Raw genomic sequence first — 21,959 nt, 5'->3', positions numbered from 1 at the left:
CCTGCATTATATTGAGAAGTAAATTATGAACCATGGTAGTAAAAGACTGGAAAGAGCTGTGGGGATTGTATAACATATACTTCTTTCTTAAGCTGACCACATATGCATATCTTCCTATATAATAAAGAGGTAATATGCAAATTGACCATCACTCCAACACATAAGATGGCTGCCCCCCTGTGGTCAAAGATGGCCGCTCCCATGTGGACACAAGATGGCCTGCAGGGAGGGGAGTTGGGGGCGACCAGGCCGGCAGGGGAGGGCAGTTGGGGGGTCCAGGCCTGCAGGGGAGGGCAGTTGGGACCAGGCCAGCAGGGAAGGGCAGTTAGGGGGGACCAGGCCTGCAGGGGAGGGGAGTTGGGGGCAACCAGGCTTGCAGGGGCGGGCAGCTAGGGGCAACAGGCCTGCAGGGGAGAGCAGTTGGGAGGGACCAGGCCTGCAGTGGAGGGCAGTTTGGGGGGACCAGGCCTGCAGGGGAGGGCAGTTGGGGGGACCAGGCCTGCAGGGGAGGGCAGTTGGGGGGACCAGGCCTGCAGGGGAGGGCAGTTGGAGGGGACCAGGACAGCAGGGGAGGGCAGTTAGGGTGACCAGGCCTGCAGGGGAGGGCAGTTCGGAGGGACAAGGCCTGCAGGGGAGAGCAGTTGGGAGGGACCAGGCCGGCAGGGGAGGGCAGTTGGGGGGGACCAGGCCTGCAGGGGAGGGCAGTTGGGGGAGACCAGGCCTGCAGAGGAGGGCAGTTAGGGGGGACCAGGCCTGCAGGGGAGGGGAGTTGGGGGCAACCAGGCCTGCAGGGGATGGCAGCTAGGGGCAACCAGGCCTGCAGGGGAGAGCAGTTGGGAGGAACCAAGCCTGCAGGGGAGGGCAGTTGGGAGGACCAGGCCTGCAGGGGAGGGCAGTTAGAGGGGACCAGGCCAGCAGGGGAGGGCAGTTAGGGTGACCAGGCCTGCGGGGGAGGGCAGTTTGGAGGGACAAGGCCTGCAGGGGAGAGCAGTTGGGAGGGACCAGGCCTGCAGGGGAGGGCAGTTAGGGGGGACCAGGCCTGCAGGGGATGGCAGTTGGGGGTGACCAGGCCTACAGGGGAGGGCAATTGGAGGGGACCAGGCCTTCAGGGGAGGGCATTTTGGGGGAACAATGCGTGCAGGGGAGGGGAGTTAGGATGACCAGGCCTTCAGAGGAGGGCAGTTGGGGGGGGACAATGCCTGCAGGGGTGGGGAGTTAGGGTGACCAGGGCAGCAGGGGAGGGCAGTTAGGGTGACCAGGCCTGCAGGGGAAGGCAGTTTGGAGGGACAAGGCCTGCAGGGGAGAGCAGTTTGGGGGGACCAGGCCTGCAGGCAAGGGCAGTTAGGGTGACCAGGCCTGCAGGGGAGGGCAGTTCGGAGGGACAAGGCCTGCAGGGGAGAGCAGTTAGGAGGGACCAGGCTGGCAGGGGAGGGCAGTTGGGGGGGACCAGGCCTGCAGGGGAGGGCAGTTGGGGGGGACCAGGCCTGCAGAGGAGGGCAGTTAGGGGGGACCAGGCCTGCAGGGGAGGGGAGTTGGGGGCAACCAGGCCTGCAGGGGAGGGCAGTTAGGGGGGACCAGGCCTGCAGGGGATGGCAGTTGGGGGTGACCAGGCCTACAGGGGAGGGCAATTGGAGGGGACCAGGCCTTCAGGGGAGGGCATTTTGGGGGAACAATGCGTGCAGGGGAGGGGAGTTAGGATGACCAGGCCTTCAGAGGAGGGCAGTTGGGGGGGGACAATGCCTGCAGGGGTGGGGAGTTAGGGTGACCAGGGCAGCAGGGGAGGGCAGTTAGGGTGACCAGGCCTGCAGGGGAAGGCAGTTTGGAGGGACAAGGCCTGCAGGGGAGAGCAGTTTGGGGGGACCAGGCCTGCAGGCAAGGGCAGTTAGGGTGACCAGGCCTGCAGGGGAGGGCAGTTCGGAGGGACAAGGCCTGCAGGGGAGAGCAGTTAGGAGGGACCAGGCTGGCAGGGGAGGGCAGTTGGGGGGGACCAGGCCTGCAGGGGAGGGCAGTTGGGGGGGACCAGGCCTGCAGAGGAGGGCAGTTAGGGGGGACCAGGCCTGCAGGGGAGGGGAGTTGGGGGCAACCAGGCCTGCAGGGGAGGGCAGTTAGGGGGGACCAGGCCTGCAGGGGATGGCAGTTGGGGGTGACCAGGCCTACAGGGGAGGGCAATTGGAGTTGACCAGGCCTTCAGGGGAGGGCAGTTTGGGGTAACAATGCGTGCAGGGGAGGGGAGTTAGGATGACCAGGCCTTCAGGGGAGGGCAGTTGGGGGGGGACAATGCCTGCAGGGGTGGGGAGTTAGGGTGACCAGGGCAGCAGGGGAGGGCAGTTAGGGTGACCAGGCCTGCAGGGGAAGGCAGTTTGGAGGGACAAGGCCTGCAGGGGAGAGCAGTTTGGGGGGACCAGGCCTGCAGGGGAGGGCAGTTAGGGGTGACCAGGCCAGCAGGGGAGGGCAGTGTGTGGCGACCAGGCTGGCAAGGGAGGGCAGTTAGGGGTGACCGGGCCAGCAGGGGAGGGCAGTTAGGGGTGACCGGGCTGGCAGGGGAGGGCAGTTGGGGGCGACCAGGCCTACAAGGGAGGACAGTTAGGGACAACCAGGCCAGCAGGAGAGGGCAGTTAGAGGTGACCAGACCAGCAGAGGAGGGCAGTTAGGGGCAATGGGGCCAGCAGGGGAGTGGTTAGGGGGTGATCAGGCTGGCAGGGGAGTGGTTAGGGGGTGATCAGGCTGGTAGGCAGAATCGATTAGGGCAATCAGGCAGGAAGGCAGACGAGCGGTTGGGAGCCAGCAGTCCTGGATTGTGAGAGGGATGTCCGACTGCCCATTTAAGCCCAGTGGAATCGGGCCTAAACAGGCAGTCGGACATTCCTTGAGGTGTCCCAGATTGGAGAGGGTGCAGGCTGGGCTGAGGGACACCGCCCCCCCCCCCCCATGCACAAATTTCATGCACCCGGCCTCTAGTCTATATATATAAAGAGCCAGGGTCTGTAATGTCCAAAATGACCAAATGGACGACTGAACACCATGTGGGCTCTATCCACTGAGCCAAACCAGCTAGGGTTCATTATAGTAAGTTTAATCACCTAGTATTTTCTCCTTATCTCTAACAAAATTTCCAGTTATAAGTTATGTGGTTAAAGGCACTCTAAGTCTATTTTCTTTCATTTTGCTCTTAAGGCAATGAAGAGCTACCATTTTCTATACTTGAAGAAAGAGCAAAGAATACAAATTTATTAATCTAACCTCAAACTCTCAGTCATCTGAACAAAAAAATTTTTAATATATATTTTATTGATTTTAGAGAGAAAGGAAGGGAGAGGGAGAGAGAAACATCAAGGATGAGAGAAAATCATGGATCAGCTGCCTACTGCACACTCCACACTGAGGATCGAGCCTGCAACCTGGGCATGTGACCCTACTAGGAATCGAACCTGACCTTTCATGGGTCAATGCTCAACCACTTAGCCACGCTGGCTGGGCCTGAACAAATTTCTTACCATTTCTTTTGTTTTTACTTCCTAAAGTAGACAAAAATTATTAAAAGTTCTGCTTTTTATGTAGACTGTATAGTTGAAGTTCTGTTTTTATGTCAGAAATGTGATAACTTTTTATGTTTTGCTTTGACGTTTGCTGAGTAATATGTATTTCTGCATTTTCATGCAGTTAGCTATTTGTTTGCCAATTTCAGTTTTTATAATTTTTTTAAGCAAATTAAATATGTCTTTACTATGGAAAGTCTTACTATAACTTGCTGTTGCAGTGAAATTGTTCCCTGGCATATTTGTAGGTTATATAGCTTTGTTATGTTATGGGTGCTATAGCCTATAGAATAATATGTTTTCATGTATCTGCATATCAAGGTTGTATCAAATTTAATTGTCAAGAATGTTCACTTTTTATGAATTTATTTAGTTTTGGATTGTGGCATTAATTTTTTAGTATGGGTATAATATAGTTTACATAAAATAAAGTTTTAGAATTCAATAGAGAAAATTTAGTAAGTTAAAAAGTTACCTAAAGAGATATGACCAGAGTTAAGGCTATTTATATATTAATGTTCATTCTACTGGTGCATTTTAAATAGCATATATATGGAACTGTGTTATTTGAAAATATTGATTACATCTATAGAAATCATAATCAGCTAACAGACATTTATTTAAAATTTTCTCCACAAACCTTAATATCATCTTTTATTTGTGATTGAGATTAGATTTAGATCTATTTTTCTTTATAATTATATTTTAATAATAATATTTTTATTTTAGACAGACTTGAGAACAATTGGCAAGAAATTCCTCCCTAGTGACATCAACGGTGGAAAGGTAGAAAAGGTAAAGGAAAATGTTAACTTCCTACATTATGCTAACTGCAATAACTATGAAAATCCACTAATTACTAGAGTTATGTTTTATCAGTAGAAACTACAACTGCAAAATATTTCGGAGGCAAACAGGTCGCAGAGTCATCATTACAGTGATTTCCTATGCATATGGAGCATTTTAGGACTTAAACTTTTAACCTTTTGGTGTCTTTTAAACATTAAAAAAAACTTTTGTTTTAAGATTTATAACAATGGCACATTTGCATATGAGACTTGCTAGATATTATCAGAGTTTAGGAAAAGGACCTTTTAATACCTTTTTATTTTAGTTACCTGTTACATTTATATAATGAATTTATTAATATAAAAGTATATGATTGTAAGAGAATATTAGGAGTATTTTGGCAAAGTCATGCTTTGGTTATTTCTATCATTTTGCATTTTACATATGTGTAAATATATATATTTGTGTTACAGTTTTTTTCAGTGATCTTTTTAAAATACAAGGATACAATTTTTAGATACCAACTAATTAATCTTTTACTTCTTACCCATTCATTTCTATTTAATTTCTTCTTTTTATTTGAAAATGCATGTAAATTGTGTCACTCATGAATTTTCTGTGTGCTTTTGGTCATATGCTATTAATCTATGTGCTGTTGATCACTTTTTGAACTATTAAGGAACATCATTATCCTTAATTTAAATAAATATTTTCAGTGTGTATGTTTTGTGTTTGAATATGTATTCTTAAACACTCAAATGTTTAAAATAGTTATTGCACATAGATATTTAAAATTTTAGATAATTTCAAAGACTTATTATATAACAACATATTTGTCACATTTCTAAATACCAGTTCACTTATGCAGTAGATGGTATTTATTTATTTTTTCTGGGCCAAATTTCTTATTTTTAATTAAATATATTAAGGTAAACATTGGTTAATAAGATCATATAGGATTTAAGTGATCTTATCTATATATATATAAAAGGCTAATATGCAAAGTGTCACCTCAGGAGTTCGACTTCATTGTTCTCAGGGTCTTCTCTAGTCTCTTACATTTCCTTTTTGGTTGTGGGAGTAGTTCTCAGTCTTCATTGTACACCAGGATCACCCTGAAGCTCAGCTAAAATATAGACTGCCAGCCCACCACTACCCCCATCCCTACCCCACCCCCAGGAGTTTGATTGCTCGCTATGACATGCGCTGACCATCAGGGGGCGGCGTGGAACGAAGGGAGGCCCCAGCCAAAGCCGGGAGGCCCCAATTGGCCCTGATAGCTGGCCAGGCCTAGGGACCCTACCCGTGCATGAATTTCGTGCACCAGGCTTGGTTAATAAGATCATATAGGTTTCATCTGTATATTGCATTGCGTGCCTGCTACCCAAAGTCAAATCATCTTCTGTCTCCATATATTTGGCCCTCTTTACCCTTTACTACCTTCCAGTCCTCTTCTCTCTGATTACCTGTGTCTATGAGTTTCAGTTTTATATCCAACATGTAAGTTAAATCGCATGGTTCTTAGCTGTTTCTGACTGACTTATTTTGCTTAGCGTAATATTCTCAAGGTCTGTCCATGTGGTTGCAAATGGCAGTATTTCATCTTTTCTCATGGCTAAGTAGCCATGGTATTTGTTTAGAACCATAAGAGTTTCTAATCTACTTTAATTTTTGAGGCAGATGCTCAGAGAAGAGGTTCTAGAAGTTTTTAGCAATTCATTTTAATGTTTAACAACACTGTGTCAGCAAACTTTGATTATATTTTAATCTAAATTTCTTATGCTGCAACTTAAAGTCCAAACGTCCTATCCTCCCTCAGGGGAAATGGAGAACATCTGGGAATAATTCTTCATATACCTCAAGAATTGTAAAATCACTGCCTGCCACAGTTTTCTTTTTGCTAAAGCCATTTATCTTAGTTCCTTTGTTTATTTAGTCTCAAGCTTTCGTTCAACTTCATTGTTCTCAGGGTCTTCTCTAGTCTCTTACATTTTCTATTTTGTTGTGGGAGTAGTTCTCAGACTTCATTGTATATCAGGATCACCCTGAAGCTCAGCTAAAATACAGACTGCCAGCCTACTCCTACCCCCCACCCCACCCTACCCCCGTTTTCTGATCAATTGAACTTGGATAGAGTCTGAGAATTTGTGTTTTTGAACAAGTTTCTATGGGCTGTTGATTCTGCTTTTTTTCTTGGCATGGGAAGCATACTTAGAAAGCTGCTGTCCTGTGGAACCCCAGTTTAGTCAGCAATCTTAGACAAGTGTGATGAGTGCAAAACCCTTTCCAGTAAAAGTAACTAATATCAAAGCAGTGTCTGCACAACCCTGCACTACTACATTCAGGAAAAATGGGGAGGTTTCTGTATTTTTTGTTTTCCATTTCCTCTTTCTGTGTCTTTAGGGATTCTGAGAACCCACCGCTGCTCTATGCTCCTGGGGATGATGAAGATAAGACTGCACTCTGCACCTTCCACTTTCTCAGAACAGTTTTTCCTTGAAAAAGTTTGACTCATGGTCTTTTTAGAACTTTCTTTGAATTTAGCTAATAACAGTAAAAAACAACTTGATACCTTTGAATGTAGAACTGTCTGTGACAAATTTTATCTTTTAAAATATTCTTAATGCTAAGTGACTTTAGTTTTTCCATAAGTTATAAACCCTTTTCACATGAAACAGATTGAGTTGGATAACCTCTTCCTGCTCTTCCTCTTGATTATATTTTTCCTTTCACTACCTACTTCTAACACGAAATATACTTCTCTTCACAATATTAGTGAAGATGATTTGAAAAATAATTTTAATAGAAATTTTAGAAGCTGAGTCACAGAGATTGCTCATTTTATTTGACTTTAGTTAAAACTCATACATGATATAAAAATATAACTATTTTAGGCCAAAGTAAATGTTTAAGAAATATATGTTGATATGAATTGAACTACTTATGCTTCTTTGTAAAATAAGACGTAGTAAAAGCTACTTTATTTGAGCCTTTATTGGAATGCTTATTAACCAGTATTTTGCCAAGTTAATGGTGATTGAGTCATTATAAAGACATGTCTTCAGTCACTAAATTATGTATGTTGTAGTTCTCATTTAAAATAAATTTTAAATTAAAAAATTAAATAAATTAGTTTTAGTCTGTGCATAAGATATAGGGCAACATTTAATAAGCACAGTACTTGCATAAGTAATATGCCTATTCCTTAAACATGTCAGATTTTTATATTGAAAGTGAAAGAGAGAGAGAGAGAAAGAGAGAGAGAGAGGGGCAGGGCAGGGCTGGGTTGCATAGTGATGCTCCAAATAGATCATACTGGAAATTAACTTTCCAAAAACTAATGTAGACAGAAAACTTAAAATGTGAGATAGACTAGTTGTCTCAGGAAGAAGAGGCATGGTTGTGATTTGTTTCAGATGATATGTGGAGGGGGAGGATAAAAGGATAGGGACTGGTTGTATAGTGGAAAGTTGAAGGTTTTAGAATCATTGGGCTGGACTTAAATCCAGATTCTCCTGCTTAGTAGTTTTTGTGACTTCTGGCAAGTTACTTAATCTTGTTAGATTTTTGTTTTCTTATCATTCAAACGTTAGGTCCCTTATGACACTGAAAAATGACATACTAAATGTGCACTGCATATGGCAAGGATTGAGGATTATGAGCAGGTTAGGATGAGACTTTTGTGCTACAGATCTAAGAATGCATAAATCCTTATTACCTTGGTGGGTGTCTTGTTATTGATAGATATCCAAGGAATTCAATGATTGAAGTGGGCAAATGGATGTTTCATCACTGAATGGATATTGATGCCCACCCTAATGCAGAACTCTATTGCTGGATTTAAGTTCATCTGATTATGATAAAATAAAAGCAGGCCAAAAGCCCTGTTCTGCTTCTTCTACTAAGTTCCAAGACTGCCAGTGATAGTACCATTTAAAAAATATATATGTTTATTGATTTCAGAGAGGAAGGGGGAGAGAGAGATAAAAACGTCAATGATGAGAGAGAATCATTGATTGGCTGCCTCCTGCACGCTCCACACTGGAGATCGAGCTTGCAATCCAAGCATGTGCCCTGATCAGGAATTTAATCCTGACCTCGTGGTTCATAGGTTGATGCTTAATCACTGAGCCATGCCGGCTGAGCTGATAATACCATTTTTAGGGGAGAGAAAAACAAAGGAAAAGGTGATGACTGGAGAACCTTTGCCCCAATATTTAAGAACAAATACTTAAGAAGCAAGAGACAGGAAGAGGCTGTCTTAGGAGCTGCCTTTATTAGTCTATGTGGTTTCTTCGAAAAAGGGCCTCAGCATGTGTCTGCCAACCCCATTGGAAGCTTATTCGTTAGGCCTCAGGGTCAATGCAGTGTACTGGAGAATCTCCAGGGTCGAGAGTAGTTCTCCTTGGAGGAAAATTAAGATTATAGAGAGGAGTCACCAAACTTCCTTTACTGAGTGGCCAAAAATAAATGCTCAAATGGTATGTGTTGTTTTTAATATAATAAATACAACTTAGATAACACAATTTTCAGCATTTAGAAATTTTAAGAGAAAAGGAAGAATGGAAAGCTGATAGATCTGTAATGAGGTAAGAAAGATTGTAGGACCCAAGGCTCAGTGGTTAAGAGTCGTCCTATGACCAGGAGGTCATGGTTTGATTCCTGGTCAGGGCAAGTACCCAGGTTGTCGGCTCGATCCCCAGTAAAGGGCATGCAGAAGGCAGCTGATCAATGATTCTCTCTCATCATTGATGTTTCTAATTTTCTCTCCCTCTCCTTGTCTCTCTGAAATCAATAAACACATATTTTACAAAAGAAAAAAAGATTGTAGGTCTGTGGTTAGGGGAAAACAGTTAATCTTAGACACATTTAATTTACATCTCTCCTGTTCCAGGGCAAACCTGGGGCCTTAAGAAGGGCATGGTCACCTGGAGTTTGAAATTGGTCTTAATAACTGCTGTTACCACTGACTAATTTGGGAGAAAGTAGAATAGTAAAAAGATCAAGTAATTTTATTATTAATACTAGAGGCCCGGTGCATGAAATTCGTGTGGGGGTGTGTGTGTGTCCCTCAGCCCAGCCTGCACCCTCTCCAATCTGGGGCCCCTTGAGGGATGTCCGACTGCCTGTTTAGGCCCGATAACGGGCAGTCGGACATCCCTCTCACAATCCAGGACTGCTGGCTCCCAACCGCTCGTCTGCCTGCCTGCCTGATTGCCCCTAACCGCTTCTGCCTGCCAGCCTGATCACCCCCTAACCACTCCCCTGCCAGCCGGATTGCCCCTACCTGCCCTCCCCTGCCGGCCTGGTTGCCCCCAACTATCCTCCCCTGCTGGCCTGTTCCCCCCCAACTGCCCTTTCCTGCAGGGCTGGTCCCCCACAACTGCCCTCCTCTGCAGGCCTGGTCCCCCCCAACTGCCCTTCCCTGCAGGCCTGGTCCCTCCCAACTGCCCTCCCCTGCTGGCCTGATCACCCACAACTGCCCTCCACTGCCTACCATCTTGTGGTGGCCATCTCGTGTCCACATGGGGGTGACCATCTTCGACCACATGGGGGCGGCCGTCTTGTGTGTTGGAGTGATGGTCAATTTGCATATTACCTCTTTATTATATAGGATAGTTTTGCTCAGGTTCTTTTCTCTTTCCTCTTTCCTCTCATTCACTTCTTAACATTATTTTGCAGTTTTTATATTTTCTCCACAACCTTGATGCAAAGTTTTCAGAAAAATTTAAAAAGTGGCAAGAGTGGGAAGATGATATTTTCTCTAGGCTTCCAAGCTGGAGAGATTTTCCCACAGGCAGTGTTTGCTTGGTGTTTTAGGCCATGAAGATGGTGAGAGTGGAGGGGTGTGTGGTGGGGAAGCATCTTTTCTGAGTTTTTCAGGGCTGGCTTTGCATTTCTTAGATACTATAAGGTCCTGGAACAAAATAACTTGTTAGTTAAAAATTATGGGGAAAAATTATGACACAAAAGAAATAAAACTAGAATTCCTTTTAAACTGTTTAATATTTTTCATATTCTTCTCTAAAATTAGTATTTTGGTGTATTTACTTTCAGAGTTTTAATCTTCGAAGCAAGGTGCAGAAATCAATTATAAAATATAAGTTAATGTAAAAATACTTTGTTACCCATTCTAGCTATGTGATGACCTTATGCATCACTGAGGAGCCCTAACAGGAAAAGCTTTCAATTTTGTGTTTATTTTTTTCATGTAAGTTCTAGGACTGACAGGTTGTATATCCCTTTTTAAATGTGAAACTGTGATTAAAGACCTCTGGACGTGACCCTCTCAAAGCTTTGGCAATACCGACATCAAACACAAGATGGCATTACTGTCTTAAAATTCAGACCCTCAGTCTGAAAATTAGATTTTTTTTTCCCCCACCCCGGCCCTGCCCCTCACCTCGGTGCTGGCCTCAGGCCACAATCCCAAAATTAGATGTTTTTAAAAAGAAAAATAATTGAAAAATTTGTTTTAATTTAAATCAAATAGCATTGTTTCACATATTTGTGTATTCTGTGGTAAATACAATTTACCAGTGGTCCTTTTAGTGAGTTATTAAAATTAAACATGTGCTTTTTAGAAATAGTGGATCTATTTAGGCTCAGTACTTCTCTATTTTTTGACTACAGAGTATAATAAACTGAACATTATGAACATAATAATGAAAGAATTTATTATGTATGCTGGTTTACTTATAGAAGATTTCTGAATTGTGGAATCACTAATTTTAAAGCTTGATAATTCAAATTGACAAATGACTATCAAAAGATTACATCAACAAAAGAACAAGAGAGCCCACTGTGTGGGAGAACCTATTTGCCAATGTAATATCCGATAAGGGTTTAATCTCCAAAATTTATAGGGAACTCATACAACTTAGCAAAAAGAAGATAAATAATCCAATTAAAAAGTGGGCAAAGGACCTAAATAGACACTTTTCGAACGTGAATATAAAGAAGGCCAAGAGACATGAAAACATGCTCAAAGTCACTAATCATCAGACAGATGCAAATCAAAACAACAATGAGGTACCAACTCACACCTGTCAGAATGGTTATCATCAACAAATCAACAAACAAGTGTTGGTGAGGATATGGAGAAAGAGGAACCCTGTACACTGCTGGTGGGAGTGCATACTGGTGCAGCCACTGTGGAAAACAGTATGGCGTTTCTTTAAAAAATTAAAAATGGAACTCCCATTTGACCCAGTAATCCCACTTCTAGGAATATATCCCGAGAAACCAGAAACACCAATCAGAAAAGACATATGCACCCCTATGTTCATAGCAGCACAGTTTACGATAGCTAAGATTTGGAAACAGCCTAGGTGCCCATCAGTAGATGAGTGGATTAAAAAACAGTGGTACATCTACACAATGGAATATTACGCCACTGTAAAAAAGAAAGAACTCACCATTCCCATCAGAATGGATGGACCTGGAGAGCATTATGCTAAGCAAAATAAGCCAGTCAGAGAAAGATAAATATCACATGATCTCACTCATTTGTGGGATATAATAAACAATATAAACTGATAAACAAAAATAGATCCAGAGACACAGAAGCATTGAACAGACCATCAAACCTCAGAGGGAAGGCAGGGGAGGGTGAGGGGGGCGGTGTAAGAGATCAACCAAAGGACTTGTATGCATGCATATAAGTATAACCCATAGACACAGACAGTAGGGGAATGAGGGCATGTGCTGGGGGGGTGGGAGTGGATGGGGAGAGGTCAATGGGGGGGAAAAGGGGACATATGTAATACTTTAAACAATAAAGAATTGAAAAAAAGATTATAATTTCAGAGTTTCTAATAAAGAGTACCTTCTTAGTCTGCTTTGGCTTTAAATCAGTTGAGAAGTAAAGGAATGGCAGATGTGGGCCAAAATATCAACTTTACTATTGGTAAAAATTGATTTGAAAGTTGTGGATTAGCAGGAGAGCTGAATGGATCTATCAATCGAACCACAAGGCAGGCAGACTTGTAGACTTGTGGCAGTGCCAGTCAGGGAGAAGGGTGAATCGCTACTTCCTCCCTCAAAGTACCTATAATTGACATCTTTATGATGTCTGTTACCAGTGAAATGCTGGTAAGCTGTCTCCCCCAAAAAGAAGGGTGAGGATGAGCCCAATACATATAGTATATTCTTCCCAATCAGACAACTTAGTCCATAGGTGGGTGTGTTAGTTTCCTGAGTCTGCTGTAACAAATTACCACAAACTTGGTGTACTAGTATAACACAACAGAAATTTATTCTTTCACAATTCTGTAGACCAGTAGTCTAAAATCAAGGTGTCAGCAGAGTGGGTTCTGGAGGCTCTGAAGGAGAATCTGTTTCATGGTCTGACTCCTAGCTTCTGGTAACTACAGGTAATCTTTGTTGTCCTTGGCCTGAAGGTGTGCAACTCCGATTTCTATGTCCATTTTCACATGGCTTTATTCCCTGTGTCTTCATGATTATTTTCCCTCCTCTTATAATGGCAAGTCACCTTGCATTTCAGACCCATCCTTATCCAGGATCACCTGTTCTCTAGATGCTGACCGAGTCCCCTTTTCTAAGTAAGGTTATGTTTACAGGTCCCAAGTGAATGTTATCTTTTGTATTTTTTTTAAGAGTCCTCTATTTAATCCACTAAAAGAGATGGGGAGGCCAGGAATTGGAGTAATCAAATAAGTAAACTTGCTGCTTGCTATCAAGAGTTGGGGCAGCTGTTCCATCCTAGCATTCCCCAGCATTTTGTTCTCATGGTCAACCAGAGGTAGGAGATCAGCAAAAACAGTCTGATTCCTACCCTGTATATGAGTCATTGGCATTATCTTCAATTTGTGTTTCTTTGATAGGATCTTTTAAAGCCACTTGTACATTTTGTAAGCATTAATGGCTAAAACTAGGTAAAATAATCTATACATCCACTTAGCTGTGCACAAATAAAAGGCAGTTTATCACAATCAAGCAAACAAACCAATGAAGGTGCTATGTCAACTCCCAAAATTCCATAAAGATGCCTTGTGAGTTGTATGTCACATACAACTGAGTGATACACCTTGTAGCTCTGGATATGAAATATTAGGAAAGTTTAATTTTTTTGCACTAAAAATTAAATAGAAACAAGTGTTTCCCTCCCACGCTTCCATGGATGTGTACTCCCCAGGTTGCATGGGTTGCAGTTGGGAGCTCATAGGTGTAGAACATCACAGATTGCCTAATAGAACTTTTTGCAGTGGTTTAGACAGTGTGTGTTTGCATTGTCACGTATAGAACACCTGAAATGTGGCTATTGAGACTGAAGAATTGAATTTTTCATTTCATTTTAATTAAATAGACTGGTGCTTGGTGAACTGTATTAGACAGCAGATTAGATACTTGTCAATGTCTAGGCTAAAAATATTGGGAGTAGTAAAATAAAGAGAATGTCTATATTTTAATGACATTAACAAAAACAAAAGAAAGTTCATCTTGAATTAGCAGCATATCTATATGCTGCTAAGGGTTTTTGTTTCAACTTGGAATTTTTGTTAATACTAAAATTTAAATGATATTTTAGCCTCTTTTCTCTAACTGTATTATCTGGGCCTTTGCAGGCCTAATACTGGTAAATATGGAATAGAAAATTGTCAACTGGGGATATGCTTACTTGAGAAATTAAGTATAAAATGTCAATCATTTCACATTTCTCTTTGCTGAAAATATAAACTAACATACATAGAAAGGTTTTACTTAAAAGACTATAACAAGAAGTTTTTTTTTTCCTTGCTGATATATTACTTAAAGGTATAATATTTAATAATAAAAGCATAATATGCTAATTAGACCAGATGTCCTTCCGGATGTCATTCCAGATGACCTTCCGGACAAAGCTGGGGCTACAAGGGAAGCCCGGGTCAGGTGCCTGCCAGTGGCTGGAGGGAAGCCCGGGTCCTGGGTGCCAAGGGGAAGCTGGTGCTGGCAGCTGGGGGAAGGCAGGCCTACTCATACACGAATTTCATGCATCGGGCCTCTAGTATTTAATAATGTGAAAAGTATCACTTTATGTTAAATTTATTTTTCAGACATGCACGCAGAATTTGCTGTGATTTCCAATCATGCCATTATTGTTTCATTATATGAAATGTTTAACATGATATCTAGTTCGTGAGTTAGGTTTTTGTCTTTGATTGAAATGTGGCAAGAGAGAACAATTTTCCCCCCACTGACAATGCCTATAATATAGCATTAGATTTAATCTCATTTGAAAAGGAAATGTGAAAATAAGTTAAGTATAGCTCACATTTCTTAAACTTTAAATAGTTTAAATTTTAGAATATTGTGTTCTTCGTTTATGCCAGAAGAGGGTGTACTTTGAATTTGATGTTTTTGAACAGAAAACATTCCTTTTAACTACTACTGTAAAGTTGATGTTTCTTTAAAAATTACAGTCTTTAATTCCAGAATGTCCCTTAATGTGTATGGGAGGAGAAGGCGGATCTATGTGAATGATTTAGAGCACATAAGACTAAAAACATCTATTAATACAACTTTGACTCAGAAATATAATTTTGTTTTCCTAAAGTTTTCTTGTTACTTCTGAAAATGAATCCAGAATAATTTTTAAAATGTTTTTTCAGGAGACCCTTTATCTTAAAATATAAAAAAAAACACCCTGATCTATGTAATATAATTTCAGTTTTGATCTTATTTAATTGAAGTGATCATTATAAATCATAAAGCCTGATCATTAAGGAAAAGAGATGCACGATAAATGAAAACAAAGCTGTGGCTAGAAAGTGATATTTATTTCTTGGTGTTTTGACAGCTTGAAGGTCCATGTGTTTTGCAAATTCAGAAAATTCGCAATGTTGCTGCACCAAAGGATAATGAAGAGTCTCAGGCTGCACCAAGAATGTTGCGGCTGCAGATGACTGATGGTCATATAAGTTGCACAGCAGTAGAATACAGTTATATGTCAAAAATAAGGTGATTGGCACTTTATTTTGTATATTTGTTACAGTGTTTGAAGGTGCTTTTCAAAATGGATTTTGTTTTAAGAACTTTGAGAAGAAGGAATGCATTCTTAAGTGCATGTTAGAATTTTTAAGAAGAAATTGAAGTTTATATTTCTAATTTATCTGTATAGAAAATTAGGTAAGAATGGAGTTAGTTACTCTTTGCTTCAATATTAATTATGAAAACGGAAATTTAATGTGTTTTTGCATGAAAAGTAATCTTTTCAATCATGTCAGTAAATTTGAGGTCATTCAAATTTCATTAACTACATTATAATTCTTCCTGGACAGTTAGCTGTGTCCATTACACTATTTTGTGTTCTAGGAAAGTTCATAGCAAATGAGTTTTCTAAGGAAATGATTGACATGAGGGTGGTTCATAGCCACCGAACTTTCTAAGAGAAATTGGAACTCCATAAGGCAAAAGTTTCCAAATCCTTCTTTTGATATTTTCATGAGAGGCTTCATAACCATGCCTATTGGCATGGAGAAAAGCAATAAGGGAAGGGATCTCCTTTATCCTCAGTGTCCCATTAGGTCAGTTTGAGCTCTATTTTCTGAAATGGAAATTTTCATTAGGCATTTGTTAAACCACCTTTTTTTGTTATTTTATATGCTTATGTTTGCTGCTCTGAGCTTTTCATTTCATACTTCTCTCTTAAATAAGCATTTAACAAGCATTTAGCATCCACTGTGTTCCAGCTCCTCTATCTGGTGCTGGAGGTGTTATTGTCACCAGAAAAGGTGTTATCCAGTGGAGGGAGAGGGCTGTCCTCTCCTTGGTGCTTGTCAGTCTTGTAGGAAAGACTTCAAACAAGTGACACTGGACAGTTGTGTTGTAATAAAGCGAATTTGTCAAAGAAGTATGGCAAGTAAATTTATCAAAATATATCTGGCTTATGAAGCACAGACAGGCTTCTCAGCCTGGTGGAGGTTCAAGGGGTTTTATACCCTGTCTACAGGTTTCAAGGCTCCTCTTCCAGATATCTTAGGCATGGAGCAGATTTCAAGGTCCCTCTTTTGCTTTGTTGTGGCCTTTCCCAGAATTTATGAGAACATCTGGCAAGTCCCAAGATGGCTGACTTTTTTGTTCAGTGGGTGAGATAAAACTCCCCCTTTTTCCTCCCCCAAGACAGCTGACTTCTTTGTTTAGTGGATGAGATAAAACTCTTCCTCCTTAACTTCTTCTCCTATCCTGCCTTAGCAATACCAGGGTGATTTAAGCTATGTATTCTCTGGTTAGAGAGGACAGGTATTAACCATTTGTTCTCACATGTCCTGGGTTAGGGAAGATTAAGGGCTTGCTGCAAGCTGGCTGTAAGCTGTCCAGACATTTGGACATCTCTGTAGGGTCCTAGGAGTCGGAGCTGACTCAATGGCATGTAACACAAAACATCTTGCTCTGTGTGCAGACTCTGAAGCTTTAAAACAGGAATATTCTGTTTCTTCTTCTTAGTAACTCTTTTATCAACCTTTCTTCCTTCTTTCTTTTTTTTTTCAGAATAGACCAGTGTTTTCACTGATTTGCTTTTGTATATATCAGCCTATAGTGAATGTCACGAGCTTTTAAAATGTGAACAATGGGCCCTGACCGGTTTGGCTCAGTGGATAGAGCATCGGTCTGCGGACTGAAAGGCCCCAGGTTTGATTCCGGTCAAGGGCATGTACCTTGGTTGCGGGTACATCCCCAGTAGGGGGTGTGCAGGAGGCAGCTGATTGATGTTTCTCTCTCATCGATATTTCTAACTCTCTATCCCTCTCCCTTCTTCTCTGTAAAAAATCAATAAAATATTAAAATATATTTTAAAAAAAATAAAAATAAAATGTGAACAATGTGAAGCCATTTCGGCATAATTTTCTAATCCATTCTTAGTGTTTTAGGACCATCTTTACTCCTATTTGGAGTGCTTACCCCTTGCTAAAAGGGCAAAGAGATGAGGTGGGGCTCAGTGTATGTGCTTTAACTTTAGAATAAACCTATGTGATGAAATGGATTTCTTCCATTGTTTCTTCTACCAAAAGGTTAGTAGGAGGATAAACACCTTGTCTCTGCTCTTTGTAAAAGGGGTTATAGTGTAATGTTTACCTGCAAACAGATAATATTAGTCCATTATAGAAAAGTTTTTTTAGGTTAGCACACTTAAGAATAAATAACTCTCATTTGATCTTTAATTACATGGGTAACAAAAAGAACATTATTTTTGTGAATTATGGTAGCTCATCCTATCTAATAATCCTATCTAATAAAAAGGTAATATGCAAATTAACTGTCACTCTGTCACAAAGTTGGCAGCGCCCATAGCCACAAGATGGCGGCATCCAGTCCTCTCAGCCCCGCCGGAGTCCCTCAGTCCCAGGAGGGCGGCTGCTGAGAGCGGGCAGCGTGAGCGGCCTGGTGGAATGCTTGCTTCATTGCCACAGCGACGAGGCAAGCATTCTGTGCTCAGCCATGGTTCGGCCTCTGGCCAAGCTGGGACGCAGAACGCTTGCATTGTGGAGAGCCTCTGGGCAGCAGGCGCGGAGCAGCCAGGCCCTGCAGAGAGCTACTGGCGCACGGATTCATGCACAGGGCTACTAGTATATATATAAAATTTCTAGGACTATTACTGATCAGATATATTTTCCTTTGATAAAATTTAAATTTGTAATACAGTATATCATGGCAGTGCACAGCCAAAGCTCAGGAAAGAAAAGGCAAATCATATTTGTATAGCATGGCATTATTGAGAAAGCGCATTCATATATTTTATTCTATTTATCTATTTGTGAGGTGTGATTTTTATTATATATATATATTTTTTTACTCCTGAAAAACAGTTTTCATGTTAGTTCATTTTGAAGAACTTGACCAACTCATAATAACGAGACTGAATCAGTTTTGAGGAGGAGCTTCGGCATGTTTTAACTTTGTTTTTTCTTTGCTTTAGCCTGAACACACCGCCTGGAACTAAAGTTAAGCTCTCAGGCATCGTGGATATAAAAAATGGATTCCTGCTCCTGAATGACTCCAATACCACAATCCTGGGGGGGGAAGTGGAACACCTTATTGAGAAGTGGGAGCTACAGAGAGTAAGTATAACTGAAATTAAAGGCTTCAACTTCTGAAACACTACACTCTTCTTATTGCAGTCTGTATTTTAAGGAGACCTTCCCATAGTGAATAATGTCATGGTTGAATAGAATGGAATAGAAGAATCTTTATAGAAACTGTCTACCTTTGTTTAAGCACATTGTTCCTCTAAAGCAGTGGTCGGCAAACTCATTAGTCAACAGAGCCAAATATCAACAGTACAACAATAGAAATTTCTTTTGAGAGCCAAATTTTTTAAACTTCTTCTAATGCCACTTTTTCAAAATAGACTCGCCTAGGCCGTGGTATTTTGTGTAAGAGCTACACTCAAGGGGCCAAAGAGCCGCATGTGGTTCGCAAGCCTCAGTTTGCCAACCACTGCTCTAAAGCAAATGTCATTTTTCAATATTTGCTATTTTTTTGCATATTTTGAAAAGTAATGTTTTACTGGTAAGTTTTCAAAACTCTTAAGATACCAGTTATAACTCGTGTGTAATGTATATCATTGTTTCTGCAAAGCAAGTGTTTGTGCATATATACAAATATATATATGAAAGCATACTGCATATTTGTTTCATCTACATACATACTAGTGAATGCAAATTAGAATTTCACTATAATAAAGGGGTTCTTGTGACTAGGTTCTTTCTAGTTACTTTAGTTGATGTTTTCCCAATTTATGTTAACAATAGCTTCATCCTCGGGGTCATCTAGGTTATCTAGTAATTGTTCCTCTACTTTCCAATTCCATTGATCCACTGCAGTCAGATCTTATATCAGTCTCTTGCTCCCCAGTTGCATTGCTGTTACTCTAGTTTAAGTCTTTAGTATCTCTTGTGTGGACTGCTGCAGTAGCCTTTTAACTGATCTATATACATATTCTTTCTCTGTCTTTTAATCTATTTTATTTACTTCTGCCAGATTATCTTCCTTCAGCACAACTCAGAACATATTACACCCTGCTTTTATTTCTGATGCCTTAGTTTGGGATTCAGTGCCGTTAATAATCTAGCCCTAGTTCAAGTTTATCTTTTCAACTCTAAATTATTTCACATAGATTTTGATCTACCCAAATGGAACTGCTTACTTTTTTTTTTTTTTTTAACTCATCCTACTTTTGCTTTATTGCTAAGCACTTCAGGTAGACATGGACTACTTTAGCCTTACTTACCACCAGGTCCGTGGACTGATTGGTGTTGATTTACATTCAAGGTCTCCAACCAGGTCACCAATTGCACTGTAGGGAGCTGTGGGTCTGGAGGTTCAGACTAAATTGGGGAGGGGAGCAAAAAAGGAACATGTTACAATGCTGAGGACAATGGTGAAGCTCAGGCTGAGGCCGGCCTATGGGTTTGGGCAACCCCCTCAGCTTCACTTGGTGCCCAGTTCCTCTCCAAGCGTGGCACATGGAGTATAAAAAATAGTTTCTTTCCAGCCTTGTACTTGATTCCAAAAGTGTGAAACTACTTACTCTTTCATTTTCTCAATTATACTTTTGGGGGGCGGTGGAAAGATTTTCCCACTTTTACACCATTCATCTTGTGTTCTCTCTCATAATGCCTGCATGGCCAAATTGTCCTCATGCTTTTAGACTCAGATCAAATGCTTATTTCTTCACAAAGTGAAGTAGTTGCTCTTTTATTGAATTCTTGGGACACTTTATTCATTTTAAGAAGTGTATCACTTTTTAGCACTAAAATTATATTTATTTCTTATCTCTGTTAGGCCTCTTAAGGTCAGAATTCTCGTTTGTGTCATCTGTTTTCAGTCCTGTAAATATTTATTGAACAGTGTGTAGGTATTGTGCTGAGCTCTTGCATCCTCCCAACAGTCTTATGGGGGAGTTTTATGTTTATACTAGAGGCTTGGTGCACGAAATTCGTGCATGGGTGTGTGTGTCCCTCAGCCCAGCCTGCACCCTCTCCAATCTGGGACCCCTCGAGGGATGTCGGACTGCCCGTTTAGGCCCGATCCCGGTAGGATCGGGACATCCCTCTCACAATCCAGGACTGCTGGCTCCCAACTGCTCAGCTGCCTGCCTTCCTGATTGCCCCTAACTGCTTCTGCCTGCCAGCCTGATCACCCCCTAACCACTCCCCTGCCAGCCTGATTGATGCCTAACTGCTCCCCTGCTAGCCTGTTTGCCCCTAACTGCCCTCCTCTGCAGGCCTGGTCACCCCTAACTGCCCTCCCCTGCAGTCCTGGTCACCCCTAACTGCCCTCCCCTGTAGGCCTGGGTCCCCTCCAACTGCCCTTCCCTGCAGGCCCGGTTGCCCCCAATTTCCCTCCTCTGCTGACCTGGTCACCCCTAACTGCCCTCCCCTGCAGGCTTGATCGCCCACAACTGCCCTCCCTTGCAGGCCTGGTCCCTCCCAACTGCCCTGCCCTGCTGGCCATCATGTGGCGGCCATCTTGTATCCACATGGGGGCAGCCATCTTGCGTGTTGGAGTGATGGTCAATTTGCATATTACTCTTTTATTAGATAGGATAGATCAGAAAGTAGACTCTAAGAACTGTTAACTAACTTATTTTATAATTAAACAGTTGATAGGTGATGGTCTGAGCTTTCCTATATCTCCAAAGTGGTTGCTCTGAGTCTTACATGTAATAAACATCATAGCAAATAATTGTGAAATGAATGAATTACAAAGCACAAAAGCTAATTACTCTTTGAGCTAAAATTAATGTTCTTGTGTTACTCTCAGTTCTTGCCTAAAGTGGGCTAAGGGGCCTAACAGTATTTCAAGCTCCTGCTATTTTATGATATATTATTTTTTTCTACTTTCTTAGTTTGAAAGTGCCTCTGTTGGGAGGTAAGTAGATAAGGAGAATTAAGCATATATTTTATTTCTTAATACTCATTCCTTATGATAATACTGTGCTACATTTGGGGCTGCTGTGCTGATTCCTTATAATAATAATGTGCTACATTTGGGGCTGCTGTGCTGTGCAGTATAAGATAATGTTTCATAACTGCATTGTTGAGTTGAAAATGTTGCCAAAGCAAGTAAGTGGAGGTTTGATAGTTTTAATAAAGAGCCAAATTTATGAACTTTGACTTTCCCAGCAAAACCCCACTCATTTTATGTGATCCTTTCCTTTCACAAGTTGATAGATTTTTATTATAATTAGAGATTTTTAAAAATGTGGTAAGATGTTCTCAAGTCAGACCAACATCTTATATAATTTTCCCAACCCAGCTTAAACTACTTCATTGACTGAAAAGTCAGTTAAATATTCTAAGAACTTCCCCATTACACACACACACACACCCACACGCACACGCACACGCAGGAACACACACACACACAGATTAGTAGTAGTTTCATGGTTGTCCTTGTAATGTTTTATTATGAATCTTTGCACTTTGTTTCCTGAAAGCCTGTTAGTATTTCTTGTTAGGAAGCAATAAAAGTTTACATTAAAAAGTTTAAAAACATGTTACTATAATTATAATTCTCTATCATTTTATAGTTTTTTGATTTGGTAACCATAGCAATGTAGAAACCATGGAGAGTTCAATTACTTGAACATCTGGCAGGTAGTACACACAGAAACTAAATGCACACATAGAA

General features: G+C 41.5%; 1 protein-coding gene across 2 annotated transcripts in view; it reads left to right on the top strand.

Moving 5' to 3' along the window:
- Positions 1-21,959, top strand: part of TDRD3 (tudor domain containing 3) — a 197,014-nt gene that overhangs the window by 90,452 nt on the left and 84,603 nt on the right. For both annotated transcript variants that reach the window (XM_080660565.1, XM_080660564.1), the window contains exons 3-5: positions 4,266-4,331; positions 15,124-15,284; positions 18,241-18,382. In XM_080660565.1, the coding sequence (XP_080516691.1) occupies positions 4,266-4,331; positions 15,124-15,284; positions 18,241-18,382 (369 nt within the window). The remainder of the gene's footprint in view (positions 1-4,265; positions 4,332-15,123; positions 15,285-18,240; positions 18,383-21,959) is intronic.

Source organism: Plecotus auritus (genome assembly GCF_963455305.1).
Source record: "Plecotus auritus genome assembly, chromosome: 3".
NCBI lineage: Eukaryota > Metazoa > Chordata > Mammalia > Chiroptera > Vespertilionidae > Plecotus > Plecotus auritus.
The sequence above is the reverse complement of the archived record's forward strand: the minus strand, read 5'-3'. Positions and strand labels throughout refer to the sequence as shown.